The sequence below is a fragment of the Leopardus geoffroyi genome, chromosome C2 (genome assembly GCF_018350155.1).
Source record: "Leopardus geoffroyi isolate Oge1 chromosome C2, O.geoffroyi_Oge1_pat1.0, whole genome shotgun sequence".
Lineage (NCBI taxonomy): Eukaryota > Metazoa > Chordata > Mammalia > Carnivora > Felidae > Leopardus > Leopardus geoffroyi.
The window spans coordinates 122,201,150-122,216,990 of NC_059333.1; the positions used below are offsets into that span (position 1 = coordinate 122,201,150).

The 15,841-nt window shown below is 36.0% G+C and overlaps 1 protein-coding gene across 4 annotated transcripts in view; it reads right to left on the minus strand.

Moving 5' to 3' along the window:
• The window catches only part of RASA2 (RAS p21 protein activator 2), a 123,742-nt gene that overhangs the window by 73,507 nt on the left and 34,394 nt on the right, over positions 1 to 15,841 (minus strand). For all 4 annotated transcript variants that reach the window (XM_045503455.1, XM_045503453.1, XM_045503454.1 and 1 more), the window contains exon 4: positions 7,354 to 7,448. In XM_045503455.1, the coding sequence (XP_045359411.1) occupies positions 7,354 to 7,448 (95 nt within the window). The remainder of the gene's footprint in view (positions 1 to 7,353; positions 7,449 to 15,841) is intronic.

The following is a 15,841-nucleotide window of genomic DNA, read 5'->3' on the forward strand; positions in this document are numbered from 1 at the left end:
ATATGAAGGCAGAGCATAGTAAAACTGCTAAAAGCAGATCAAAAGAAAATCCTAAAAGCAACTAGAGAAAACGGAGACGTTAGCCACAATGAACCAACTACAAGACTCTGATAAGAAACTATGTTTGATGATAAATATGCAATGTGATTTGGTCCATTACTCCTTTCTTATTACCCAATCTCCTAAGGGAGGTTCAATGACAAAATAGTATACTTTTCATATATGTCAGAAAATATTGGGAAGATTAGATAACTGGCAAGGTATTTTCTATGTTTTATTTAAAGTAAACCAAATAAGGGGCGCCTGGGTGGCGCAGTCGGTTGAGCGTCCGACTTCAGCCAGGTCACGATCTCGCGGTCCGTGAGTTCGAGCCCCGCATCAGGCTCTGGGCTGATGGCTCAGAGCCTGGAGCCTGTTTCCGATTCTGTGTCTCCCTCTCTCTCTTCCCCTCCCCCGTTCATGCTCTGTCTCTCTCTGTCCCAAAAATAAATAAACGTTGAAAAAAAAAAAAATTTAAAAAAAAAAAAAAAAAAAAAATAAAGTAAACCAAATAAGGGGTGCTTAGGTGGCTCAGCCAGTTAAATGTCTGATTTTGGCTCAGGTCATGATCTCCCAGTTCGTGAGTTAAAGCCCTGCATTGGGCTTTGTGCTGACAGCTCTGAGCCTGGAGCCTGCTTCAGATTCTCTGTCTCCCTCTCTCTCTGTACCTCCCCAGCTCGTGCTCTGCTTCTCTCTCTCTCTCTCAAAAATAAATAAACATTAAAAAAATAAAGTAAGGGGCGCCTGGGTGGCGCAGTCGGTTAAGCGTCCGACTTCAGCCAGGTCACGATCTCGCGGTCCGTGAGTTCGAGCCCCGCGTCAGGCTCTGAGCTGATGGCTCAGAGCCTGGAGCCTGTTTCTGATTCTGTGTCTCCCTCTCTCTCTGCCCCTCCCCCGTTCATGCTCTGTCTCTCTCTGTCCCCCAAAAAAAATAAATAAACGTTGAAAAAAAAAAAATTAAAAAATAAAAAATAAAAAAATAAAGTAAGCCAAATTCTTGGGAGCGATTCTATATATATCTTGTAGCAATGATTACGTTAAGTTGATATATGCGATCATATCACATTAATTTGTACTAGGAAGCATATTTAGGAACTTATATTACTCTAGGATTATATGAAAGTTGAATATTTTATATTAAATATTGTTAACTTTATTTCCATCACTTTTACAAAAGTTCACACAAAAATCTGTATTTTTGTAGAAGATATCATGAGAATTTCTGCATAGAGGTTCAGAAACTCAGGTGAATTACAAGTATTTGGGCAAAACCCAATGCACATACTTAAAAACTTCTTCAGTCTAGATTTTTTTTTTAGTTTTTATCACAAAATACTACATTATAACAACCATTCCACATAAAAGAACTCAGTATATTTTAACTGGTGGGAAGTTTTCTTTATATGGGGGGTCCGAGGGGAAATCCCAACTTCTTGTTTTCTGACAGATATTTTCATATATAGTAAATCATTTTGGACACAATTAGCTGTCAGATAAAAAACAAAATAAAGGTTTTACTTAATCTCTCTTATTTATGGGTAGATTTGTTCTTCTCCTTAAAGAAGTATTTACTGGGGCGCCTGGGTGGCTTGGTCGGTTAAGCGTCCGACTTGGCTCAGGTCATGATCTCACGGTCCGTGAGTTCGAGCCCTGCGTCAGGCTCTGTGCTGACAGCTCAGAGCCTGGAGCCTGTTTCAGATTCTGTGTCTCCCTCTCTCTCTGCCCCTCCCCTGTTCATGCTCTGTCTCTCTCTGTCTCAAAAAAAATAAATAAACGTTAAAAAAAAAAATTTAAAAAAAAAAGAAGTATTTATTACAATCTAGAATGGCTCCTGTTATTTCACATTTACAATTTTACAAATGAAGTTTTTACAAAATTAACCTGTAACAATGAATTATACCTTTATGTTCACTGTGTTTTAATCAGGCATGTAAAAAAACCCAGATGTATGTACTATTAGGTATGATCATCGCATTTATTATTTGTAATACTTGTTTAAAGTGTAGGGCAGAGGCCATATTAAAAAAAAAGACATAAAACAATCAATAGCTTATGGCATGATCCAGAAATTCAAGATAAGCTTGTTGGTAAAGACTTATTAACTAAGTCATTACATCAAAAAGACACGATTGACAGCGCATCTGGATTTACTGCTTGTACAAGTTGTATGAGACAAACACCCTTAATTAATGAGAGTACCAACTTCTCCAGATAACAGATATGGTTTAATCAGTCTTACGTAAAGGCATACTCTTTATCACAGCACCTAAGAACTAAAGAAAGGAAAAATACCTCAAGTTTGTTGTGAATTCTAGGACTATATAGCTAAGAGCATGGCTGCTGATCACTGAAGCCAAAAAGAGGATTTACAGAAAGAGGCACCCACAGAATCCATATTAACTTTACTTATGTGGAAAAGAGTAGGAGAAAGAACACTAAGTTTAGTAGGATGATAACCACAACCAGAAACTGAGGAAGAGAATGCTTCAAAAACAAAGAGTGGTCCACTGTATCAAAGCTGCTGGAAGATCATGTAAGAGGGGGACTGAAAAATGTCTACCAGACTTATTGATACAACGTCATGGATAACATTATGGAGAGTCTTTTGTGTTCTCCCTCTGGCCCATTGTGGGGTATGAAGGCAGATAAGAGAGGGTTAGGAAGAGAATGGTTCAAATGGAGGGAGAAACTGCAAAACAAAAACAAAAAAGAAACAGAAAAAAAAGTAGAGAAAAATACATTCATGAAATATTAATAATATCTCAAATGTCTGAAAACTGAAAATAATTCTCATTAAAAAATTTTTTTTAACATTTATTCATTTTTGAGACAGAACGTGAGCGGGTGAGGGGCAGAGAGAGAGGGAGACAGAGAATCTGAAGCAGGCTCCACGCTCTGAGCTGTCAGCACAGACTCCAAGATCATTACCTGAGCCAAAGTCAGACATTCAACCAAATGAGTCACCCAGGCACCCTGAAAATAACTTTCATTTTTAATGGCAATAATAAAGCATCTGGGAAACAATCCAAAATAAGAGGTTAGTGTTCTTTGTAATTTTCAATTGTTTTGATATAAAACCCATCTTACTACTACTGGGATCTTTTCATTTGAAGGCTAAATTACATTTCTGCATATTACTTCCCTACAACTTCACAACTGAAGGGAATCCTATACAATGAAGTTCTCATTTCACAGATGAAGATTCTCAGACAACAACAGGTTAGCAACTGTTTTGGGTACAAATGCCAATTAGTGGTAGAGCTGGGAAAACAAACATCTTCCCCTCTGAGGGAGAGATGCCAATAATTTCTTCCACCCAAACCCTTTCTTAGGGGAGATGCCTACCCAAAGTCCCAAAATAGACTGCTTTACAGTAACTTTGCCCCAATCATACCAATTAGAATGCAGTGGACATATGACCCAAGTTGGGCCAAATGCTCTAAATTGTGGCAGAGAACTAAATCAGATCTTAGAAGGTGAGGGGTTGTAGGGTCACGTAAACTCAGGCTGATGTGGGCATTTTTTTTAGCTGTCAGGAAGAGATTAGAGAGAAACAGAAGTGAGAAACATGTAATCTCATCAGATATACAAAATGAATACAAGGGAATCTCATCATTAAATAGTGGGTTTTGTTCCTTTCATTTTGCAAAGTGAATAGTATTAAAATGAGAGTACAAGATAGGAAATATTAACTATTCATTTTACAAAATAAAAGGGAAGGAAAAAACACTAAACAGTGAGCACTTATACTCAACGAGCATAGTGAGCATATGAATAAGAAAATATGAATCAGTGGATTCAGTTCCCAAGTGTCCCTTGCAGTATCTACTGCTGCACTGAGTGAAAGTCCACAGTTTAAAGATACAATATAGGGGCGCCTGGGTGGTTTGGTCAGTTAAGTGTCCAACTCTTGATTTTGGCTCAGCCGTTCATGGGATTGAGTCCACGATGGGCTCTACACTGACAAAACAGAGCCTGCTTGGGATCCTCTCTCTCCCGCCCTCTCTCTACCCCTCCCCCACTCACGTTCATACACTCTCTCAAAATAACTAAACGTTAAAAAAAGATACAATACATATTTTTCATTCACCATGGTCCCGAATGCAAGCCAACTATTTTATGTAGTAGTCAACCAAAAGCAAACTACCCAATATTTTAGTGCACTTTATGAGAAGTTAAAATCTTTTCAAAAATAATTTTGACTATGTAAACTGTATCTAGATTATTATTGTAAGAACCTGATCTCCATTTAAAAGGCAGCTCCTCTTAAGTAAATGCCTGACAACTTCCAGCTCTCACTGGCCATACCAAAGTTCCTGTAATTATACTCTAAGAAGTTCCCTAGGAACTTTCAAATGCCCCTCCCTTTTTCTTTAAGCTAATCTGAGTAGGCTTCTGTTCCTTATACTCAGATGTTCTCTCCTAATAACCTGCTGAAGCCTTTTCATGCCCAACAGTACAAATAGTGAAAAGCAAGAAAGCTTTTTTAGAATCAGACAAGATCTCTATTGGAACCATGGTTCCATCACCTAATAGTTCTATGACTTTGGAGATGTCATTTAACCTCTATGAATCCATTTTCTATATTTGTACAATGGAGTTATTAAGGCTACCTACATCTCATAATGCTTTTCTGAAGATTAAATGAGAAAATGTATATTAAGTACTTAGTACTGTGCTTGGGATACACCATCTAATCACTAACAGTAACTACTAGGCGGAATCCCTACTGAACCCATTCCTTCTCGGGATGGCTCCATCAACTGCTCTTATTTCCATGGTATTTTGTAAAATTCCACAAAATTTATGCAAGTGAACAAATCTATTAACAAAGTAGGATTTGTATGAAATGTAGGCTACTCTTCTACCTTTTCTAGGCTCACAAAGTTAATTTAGTATTCCTGTATCAGTTTTGGGGCCAAACAACAGTATTTCCAATAGTACCATATTGACCTGAAAGGTGTTCTACATCCTCCCAGCCACTAATGTACTCTTCTTTCTAAAATGTGTTTAAAATTTTGGGGCGCCTAGGTGGCTCAGTTGGTTGAGCGTCTGACTTCGGCTCAGGTCATGATCTTACAGTTTGTGGGTTCGAGCCCTGCATCAGGCTCTGTGCTGAGAGCCTGCTCAGAGCCTGCAGCCTGCCTCAGATTCTGTGCCTCTTCTCTCTCTGCCCCTCCGCGGCTCAAGCTCTGTCTCCCTCCGTCTCTCAAAAATAAATGTCAAAAAAAAAAAAAAATCTAAAGTGTGTTTAAAATTTTTTTAAAATGTTTATTCATTTTTGAGAGATACAGAGCATGAGAAGGGGAGGGGCAGAGAGAGAGGGAGACACAGAATCTGAAGAAGGGTCCAGGCTCTGAGCTGTCAGCATAGTGCCTGATGCAGGGCTCTAACTCATGTACCATGAGATCACGACCTGAGCTGAAGTTGGACACTCAACCGACCGAGCCACCCAGGTGCCCCTAAAGTGTATTTTAAAGGGACCTTACTAATTATCATTTAAGCAAAAAACTTGTAAAGGTTAATAACTCATGGTCATGAAAATCATTCATAACAAATAAAAAATGTTGACATTATCTCTAACAATGAAATGCTATTTCCAGGATTTTATGATTCAGAGATGAGTTTTACACACTCAACTGAATTAAATCCTGTTATCTAATACTAATCTCTAATACCATCTCCAAGAATTACATATTCCAGAGAGATTTCTACTTTTTGAGAGTTAGGGGACTTAGATCTTTTAGCAAACTTATACTGGCCATAAGAATGAATTTTAATAAATTACATCTTTAATATAAAACTCAAATTTCATTTTATACCAAATTATCAAAGCCTTTTCTTGTCTCACTTTTTGTTAAAACTATTAAAAAGGAAAAGCTTTAATAGTTTTAAATTAAAAACTTTAAGACTTTCATATCTGCCTTTTGGTAAAGGTATATTATCAAAATGGCCACCTGAGTGACTGATGGTAAACAGGTATTTTATATTTGTGTAGCAATTAACAGTTTTTAAAACACTGTTAAAAATATTTCACTTAATTCTCACAACCATAGGCATCAACATGGCAACTTTTATTTCGATTTTATAGAAATAAAATTCAAGGTCAGTAAAGCAACCACATATGAAAATTAGGATCTAAATTTTCTGACTTCTTGTGCAAAAGCCTTTCCATTTTGTCACACTGTCTTCCACCTGTGTGGTATACAATAGTGGCTAACTGGAATCTGAATAACAGTTACTGCCAAATAGAATGAAAAGAACATTAAAATGAGGTAGAGTGAATAAAATAGGAAAAGTTTCAATTATATTTTGTACTTAAGAAGGGGTTTTATATACAAATACTTAAGTTTTTGAGAATTTAATCAAAGAGAATGCTTGAGAGGTTATGAGGAAATAGAGACACATGCACTTTATTTGCAAATATCTGTGGGTGCACGTAAAGCACTTTTTCTTGTCTGAAACTTCTGTTTGAGTCACAGCGGCAAATTATAACTTCTTTTGGAGAGGAAGAATTCTGCTTGCAGTATGTCCTCGGGAAATGGTTTCACAATCCTTACCATATTTTATAAATAAACAGGGTTACAAAAAAAGGATTCCCTTCAGATAGAAATAACAATTTCTAAGAGAAACTCAGACTTTTCAGAAAGAAATAGAAAGTTAAGCTACTTGGCTAAACATGTATTTTTACTCACATATAGAATCTGTAAGAACTCTTATTCTGGCAAGAGGAAAGAAGAGCTTTAAAAAGGTAATAATACCCTTCCAAATAAAAAGAAGGGTGGACAACAGGAAGGGCGGGTGTGGGAATGAAAGGCTCTGCAAGGTGGGCTCAGGCATGGTTTGAATGAATATTTTCCCAAGACTAGTTTATTAAGAGAATAAACAACATCCTGGTCAAAACAGATAAAATCACAGACTTCTGGGATTCTCTTCAAAGTAAGAATTAACGTAGCTTTTCTCTTAAAAAAAATTTCCCAACCAAAAAAATTAATAATTTGCCATTGCGACTCGAACAAAAGAACTAAAACAGGAAAAAAAATGACCCCCTAACATAACTTCCCCAAACTCTCTCTCTCTCTTTCTCTCTCTCTCTCTCTCACACACACACACACACACACACACACGCATTATTCTTGAATTCAAGGCAAGGCATTTCTTTCCAGCTATATATTACCTAAAGGTCTATAATATTTAGTCCCAGAATTTAAAATAATGTGTAATAGCGTTGTCTGTATAAACTAGAATAGTTTGTTTTCCACACACTTTCTGCATGCTGACAATCTCTTATACCACTTAAGCCTTAGTATTTACCTGAACCTCTGAATTGGAGTCAACAGGCTGTAGTAAAAACCAAGTTTCTTTGCCACTGTGGTTACATAAGTCTTCTTTTTTGATGGCTACTTTTCCTACAGGAAACAATGTAAGAGAAACATATTTTGTATAATCATTAGCACTGCTAAAAAAAATCATTAGCACTATTATATGTAATACTTTTAGAAAATATTTTAAAATAATTTGTACCTACGGATATTAAAAAATCCACTTTTTTTTCTCATTAAACTTTTGCTTTAATGGTTCTAAAATTCTATTACAGATTTTTGGTCAAGTTGTTTTCTATATCCTAAAGAATGAAAAAGTGCCTCAGTTCCCCCTGCCCCTTGGCAGACCCTTTTCTGGGTCATTTTGAATCAGGGGATTAGACAAAAATTCAGTTGTATTTACATGCAAATGAATTTTTTAGTACTTACTCAACAGATTCACGTTTTTACCCAAAGTTCATTCCATGTAAAAAGCAATGTACAATGACAGTGTAAACTAATCCTCCCAAACCTTTAGCACTATGAATAAACCGTATGTGCTATCTAGACAGACATATTTGCATTTAATAAGAGTTCACAAGTTCCAATTAAGAGAAAAAGATGAATACCATATATCACTAACAATTTTAAAAACGGACTTGAAAATTACAGATTAAGACAATAATTTTCTTTAAAATCTGCTTTTATCAAAACATTATAAACACTGCTTATGTTGCTTCAATGCATACCAAAAAATAATAACAATGATAAATAGTAATGATAATCAGGGCAGTTCCCTAAAGAGTTTCTACCTCTTAGAGAAAGATACGGTACAATGAACAAAGTTGTATGAGAGAAAGAAACAGAAATGTTCTTATTATAATGAAGTATTTGCCATGTTGGTACAAAGCATTTCCTTCCTCAATTCAAGTTTTAAGAAGCAGACCCAGTTTTGAATACAACTGACAATTTATTCCAAGACTCTACACAAAAGTTTCAACAAAGAATATATACTAAAGTCAAAGTTCACTTTCTTTCATCAGGTAAGAATTTCACTTTAAGTGTCCTAATTACACTTCGTGCCCTTTCTCTTCTGATCTATCTTGGTCTTTTAGTTCCACATTTGAAAACTTTTAGAAAACAGTAAAAAGTTTTCTATCAGGATTTATCAATTGTTCTGTATCAAGTTGTAAGGAAAGGTATGACAAGAAAAAAAAAAAACACAAAAAAACTTTCTTTAAAAATTTGGAATTAGGTAGTGGTGATGGTTGCACAAATCTGTGAATATACTAAAAACCACTGCAGGGGTGCATGGTGGCTCAGTCAGTTAAGCGCTTGACTTTGACTCAGGTCATGATCTCACGGTTCGTGAGCTCAAGTCCCGCATCAGGCTCTGCACTATTAGTGCAGAGCCTGCTTGGGATTTTCTCCCTCCTCTCTCTCTGCCCCTCCTCCCCTGCTCACGCTTTCTCTCTCTCAAAATAAATATACATACATACATACAATAGTTAGATGATGGATGAATAAATAAATAAATAAATAAATAGGATGAAGTCTAATGTAAAGGCCAAAATCTTCTTGTGAATATATGGAATTTATAATTCATTCAAATCTTGAGGAAATAGCACCAGGAAAATAATATATTTCAGTGCTTTGTTTGATTAAATTTAAGACACAAAATGATGGGAAAACAAATTCTTCCACTACTGGATATATTGATTAAAAGCCAAATACAGAATTTAGGCACTCAAATATTCTTTACACTGTTGAAGAAGTTTAGGTTAAGAGAGAAATTACACAAATCTCTTGATATGTTTCACCTATGGATTATAGCAAATTCCTGGCAAATCAATATAATACCAAGAATGGCTTAAGATACAGAATTATGACAAAGTATTAAGTAGTGCATGTCACAAATGATTATGATTATCAAAAGTCTATCGAGTGGCTCCATTTACCAATGAATCTACTCCAGATATGAACATTAAGGCAATGTATAACAGTTTGATACACACACACACACACACACACACACACACACGTACACACAGAAATAGATCTATATATCCTGTAGCTGAAGTTCTTACATTTTGAAAACAACTCATTTCCCCCTTTAAGAATCTTGGTATCTATGCACCATTTATGTCCGCTTTCCAGAAAAATGCAGATATTATCTGGCATGTAATTTTAAGAGAGTTTACTCACCATCCAGTAACTCGCTGAGAGATTCCTGGTTAAGGCCTGATAAGACAGTTTCTAGGATTTTTAGTTTTATACATAATTTATGCATATGTACACAAATATACATGTGTGTATATATTTTCATATTTACAAGTATCACCAAAGCAAGCCCCCAACTTGAAAATAAGGTTTTTGAAAAAGTTTATTTTGAAGTTTACTGGCTTAACTGATTCATTTACTCATTCCACAAATAATCACAATACCACTGTGCTTTAAATGGTGATATGATTTCCAGACTCCGCTAACCAAAATCTATTTAATTAGTAATGCTTCTAAAAACTAGAGAGTAGAAACTCTACTCAGATCGCTGAGTATCCATCTTTATCACATGTGTCTTCCCAAATGAGAATTCTCTTAGTTCACAGGTGAAAATTCCCAGAAGCAAGTACCTTCTTCCTTCTACTGCATATCTTGTGCATCCCTGGCACTCACTGCCATGAAAGAGTTGAATGATTCTGGTCTTCTGAGAGAGAAGCCCTTCTCTGATTAGTTGTAAAAATTCTGTGCCTCTAATGGTCCCAAAGATTATCTCAAGTTTAGTGTTCACCATTTTGAGCAAAGTCAACTCATCACTTTAGTAGCCATGAAATCACCAACCTCAAAAAAACAAACAAAAAACCTCCCAGGAACAAACTACTCAACAAATTATTTAAAGGTACTATTTCATTTCCCCACTGTCCTGACAAACTCATAGACAGAAAAAGCTCAGACCAAACACACACACACACACACACACACACACACACACACACGCACACACACACCCCAGATGCTGTATTAGTTCCTTAAAATAAGACAAGGAGAGGAAACACAAAAAGAAATGAAGGAACTGTGGGCACAGAAACTATCTTTGTTGGTCTCAAAGTAAAAAAAAAAAGTATTCTCAGCTTTCCAGCACCACTTCTAAACAGCATTTTCTTGCCATCTGTAAAAACTGTGTTATATTTGGGCCCCATTTTTAGATACAACATATTCTTAGAAATTTCATCCTCATACAGATCACCAACTGGCAAATCTTGATAGCCCTGTTCCTACATGGACGCTAGTAGAAATGGATGAAAAGAGCAGATATAAGTAGTGACAACTGTGACTGTCTATACAGGATGAAAATGGATCAGAAAACTGAACAAATTCTGGCACACAGTCAACAACAGCAATTCAATCACAAAACTTTAATGCCCTAGTGTATAGAGTTTAGGGTACATTTTGTTCTCCATGGTAGACTGGTATATTAATGGTCCCCAAAAATCATTCTTCCTTGGTCTATGCCATCATGTGGTCTTCTCCAGCACAGACTCTGGTTTGGCCATGTCACTTGCTTTTGCCAAATGGGACATCAGCAAATGTGATGCAAGTAGAATCTTACTAAACACCTGTGCAGTAGGGCTTACCCTCTTAAAACCCCAAAACCATATGGAAAGGAAGGCCCAGATAACAGCCAGCACCAGCCACCAGACATATGAGTCAGGCCATTTAGTCCAGTCAATCTTCTGGATAAGTGCACACTAGTGATCCCAGTTGAGACCAATGGAATAACCACCAGTTGAGCTCAACCCAAATTAACAATCCTGAGGATCATGACCAAATATATAGTTGATGTATTTAGCCACCAAGTATTGGAATGGTTTGTTATGTACCAACAGATAAGTGATACAGACCCTATGCAAACAGATATGAAAGTGTCATCTTAGGCAATTTTGACTTCAGAGCTAAATGCCAGCAGAAATTACAAATTGAAAAGTTGGAAAAGATCTCAGCAATCTTTTTTTTTTTTTTTAATTTTTTTTTTTCAACGTTTATTTATTTTTGGGACAGAGAGAGACAGAGCATGAACGGGGGAGGGGCAGAGAGAGAGGGAGACACAGAATCAGAAACAGGCTCCAGGCTCTGAGCCATCAGCCCAGAGCCTGACGCGGGGCTCGAACTCCCGGACCGCGAGATCGTGACCTGGCTGAAGTTGGACGCTCAACCGACTGCGCCACCCAGGCGCCCCGATCTCAGCAATCTTAAACTCAGACTTATTTTATAGATACGCCAGGCCTAAGAAGGTAACGTGATGTGTTTAAGATCACACAGCCAGGAAGTGACAGAGTCATGAATGAATTCAGGTTTCTGATAGTCTAGTGAAATTCTCTTATACTGTTCTGAAACAAGGCGAAAGAAAAAAAAACTTGCCTAGGTCAGATAACCACAGTTTAGTTTTTCAGCCTAGAAAAATAGCCTCAAAGTAAAATACCCAGAAAATAGCCTCAAAGTAAAATACCCAGAAAATACACACTATAAGATAAAATATATGTTTTATTCTTCTATTAGAATTCTCACTGGAAATGGAAATACATTCTTACATAAAACTTTTATCTTTTTTCTCTCCTTTTAAGAGAGGACACTATACCTTACGTCAATATATCACAAAGTAAAATAAAACCGTAACTTTGCAACTTCCTATCTTTTTATAGCAAAGTTCCTAGGTCTCAAGTTTTTAATTCACAATCAAATTTTTGTACTAACTACCTGGCATACAAAGACGACTAACATAAAATATTTTGCCCCATATTGATAAGAGTTATTACTTCTGGGAAGGGGACTGGGAGGGAGTCAGTGGTCAAAATGAATTAGGATTATCTGCAGTACTACAATTTGAAATTTTTTTATAAAAAGACAAAAATTCATGTATTACTTACACAATTAAAAAACAAACAAGCTCTTAAAACTGTACTTGGCTAGTGCACATTCTCAGAAATTCTTAAGTTTCAAAGATGGGTCTTTCAACTTTAGCTCAAATTTCATTTGAAAATGCTATAGTACTGTTTAATCTACAACTTAGCAACTAAGAATTATAAAATAATTAAACTCAATTTTCAATAGCTGAAATTTAAAAAACAAACAAACAAACAAAAACAACCCCAGGGTGTCTGGATGGCTCAGTGGGGTAAGACTCTTGATTTCCGCTCGGGTCAAGATTCCAGAGTTGAGCCCCCAAGTTAGGCCCTGCGCTGAGCATGTAACCTACTTAAGATTTTCTACCTCCCCTTGTGCTCCCTCTGTCTCCCCGGTGCTTAAAAAAAAAAAAAAAAAAAAAAAAAAAAGGCAATAACTGAACTTTATGAGTTAGTGACAGAAGAAATTATGTTGAACTACAAAAATGTAAAGATTCATAAATGAAAACCATTTTCCAACTTTAACAGGTACATACATGATGCTGAGTTTACTTTAATAATAATTCCTATGTGTAAAAGGAAAAAAACTGCCACTAAATGCAAAAATTTTGTCTTAATAAAAATAAAATTATTTGAAAAAAAAGTTCTCACACCAAGTTATGGGTTTCTGATACTGTTACACAAAGAAGTGATATTTATGTAAAATTTTTTTGTTTAAAAGTGCAATTGACTTTTACTTTAAAAACAAAAAAACTTAGCACAGGGAACTTTTGGAAATCGTAATTATAAACCTCAACTGAAGGCCTTTCAATGAAATAATGTACGATGACTATAGTATTATATGCAAACAATGAAAATTACAAAATTTTCTTAAAAAGACATGATAGAGAGACACTCTCTCTCAAGGGTCGCTCATAACCACCAAGAGCCTTTATCTAATCCTTACCCTACTCTGCCTCTCTCTAGTTGTTGACATTAAAAGATCTCCTGGCCTTCTGAGATGTGAATCTCTCCTATCTGTTCCTACATCCCTGATAAATTTTATCAATCTTCACTGAAGCCTCATTTTCCCTGCATTTTCCTTATCTGCTCCCAGGGCAATTTCATTGGTTCCCGCAGAGTCTTCAAGTATCACTTAATGCTAATGACTCTCACATTCACATCTCAAGCCCTTCTCTCTAAGCTTCAGATCTGTATTTCCAACAGTCAACTAAAGTGTCCACCAAGATGCTTCCCAGGTAATACAAGTTTAACTTGTTTGAAATCAAAGTCATCCTTTCCTCTTCCCATCCTGCTGTGTTCTTTATCTCAGTTAATGATGGCCATAGAAACAATACCATTTTTAACTTTCCTTTCTCACAATCCTTCATCCCCTTATAGCCCCTAAACCCTACTTGAAGCTTCTTCAGTGAAGTACATGCACTCATTCACATTCCCACTGCCACTGCCCTTTGCATCTCATTTGATTATAGCCTCCCTGACTCTAATTTCTCTACTCTAAACCATAAACTACAGATCACATATGTAAAGTGTGTGTATATATACTTTAAAAGAACATATATACATATATATACATTTACATATGTAATCTATAGACACTGAGTTTGTATTTTGGAAGTTACTGCTGCAGGCCATAAAAAGTTGTTAAACTACAAAAGTATTCATGTATACATAGTCATATATAATTTTTAAAATGTTTTTCTTCCTTTTTTTTTTTTTAAGTTTTCTCATTCTTAAAAGGTTCAACATTACTGTCTATAGGATGAAGTCCAAACTTCTAAGCACAGTTTTTAGGGTCCATCACAACTTGGTCCCAATTTATATTCCCAGTTTCACTTCTACCACCCTTTTCCTAAGTAATTTATATATTCCAGTAGATACACCACAAACATGATTTGTTTTTTCTCCTCTAATTCTGCGAATCCCTATAACCTGGAAATTTCTTACTTTTCCTACTTAGGTAGTCTGTTAATCCTCCACCAAACAAGATTACCTGTTGTCTGTGTTCTCAAGTACTTTGTTCATATCTCTAGCCCAGATCCAATTACAATAAATTAGAATTAGAGTACAAGTGTGCCTCTCTGATAGCCTGGGAATAACCTGAGTTGTCTTCTTTGTATGCCACACAGAAGTGTTTGTAAATGTTGGTTTCACTGAATTGAGGATGGGACCTCAGGGGTGTGCTAGAAAGAAAAGAGTCTGCATATACATAAAGAACTCAGAAGAAGAAAGACAACTAGAATAATACAAAGTCATTAAACTCAAACTGTATTTTCTCTGGCTTTCAACAAGGTGAAAAAGCAATCAAAAAGAGTCAAATATGACAAAGAGGCAGATAAGGATTCAACACTATGAAAATGCCTTTTGTGACAAAGAAAAAGTATTTGTTATGCAGCTGACAAAAGTTAACATATTTAACAAATAAGTACGCATAAAAGTAAACAAATCCATCCAAATGAAAAATGGGCATGACAATGAAAAACTAGTTTATAGAAGAAAAATATAAAAGACTAATAAACATACAAAAAAATTCAACAAATTAATTGATAATCAAAAAAATACAAGTCAAAAAATATGATTTTTCACCTATCAAATTGGGAGAAACTTTTTTCAATGCTAATATCCAAGAATATCCATGATATGGTGAAATGATTATGCCCAGGCCATGTTTGGGGGAATTTAAATTACCATAGTATTTCTGGGGGCCAATGTAAAAAACACAGAGAGAAGAAATTTTAAAAATATTCATATCTTGGGGCACCTGGGTGGCTCAGTCAGTTAACCGTCCAACTCTTAATTTTGGTTCAGGTGGGATCAAGCCCAGCATCAGACTCTGTACTGACAGTGTGGAGCCTACTTAGGATTCTCTCTCTCCTTCTCTCCCTGCACCCACACCCCGACCCCCACCAGCTTATGCCTTTGCCTGTGCATGTGCATGCATTCTCTTAAGTAAATAAATAAACTTTTAAAAATAAATAAATAAAAATATTCATATCCTTTAACCCAGTATTTTCACTTCTAGGAATTTATTCTAAGAAAAAGAGACATACTAAATGTATGCAAGAAGGATGTTCATACCAACACCATTTTTTTTTAAGTCTATTTATTTATTTTGAGAGAGTAAGAGAGCACAAGCAGGGGAGGGGCAGGGAGAGAGGAAGAGAGAGAGAATCTGAAGCAGGCTCTGCACTGTCAGCACAAAATCAGATGCAGGGCTCGAACTCACAAATCTTGAGATCATGACCCGAGCTGAAATCAAGAGTCGGATGTTCAACCAACTGAGCCACCCAGGTGCCCCAGGAGCTCATAGCAACACCATTTAGAGAATCAACAATCTGAAAACATAAGTGTTCACCAACAAAGAGGTGGTTAAAACAATGTATTTCTTTACAGAGGATATTTAACAAATAATTTTAAAAAACACTTAATGACAAGGGAAAAGGATCATTAGATGAAAAAAGGAAAAAACTGAATAGTGTAATGCAATAATATAAATACAGAAAATAAAGGGAAGAAATATACAAATTATTAACTAGTTATTCCTGTGCACAGCCACTACTGATCACTAAGAACATGTAATAGCTTTAGAATTAAAAATATATA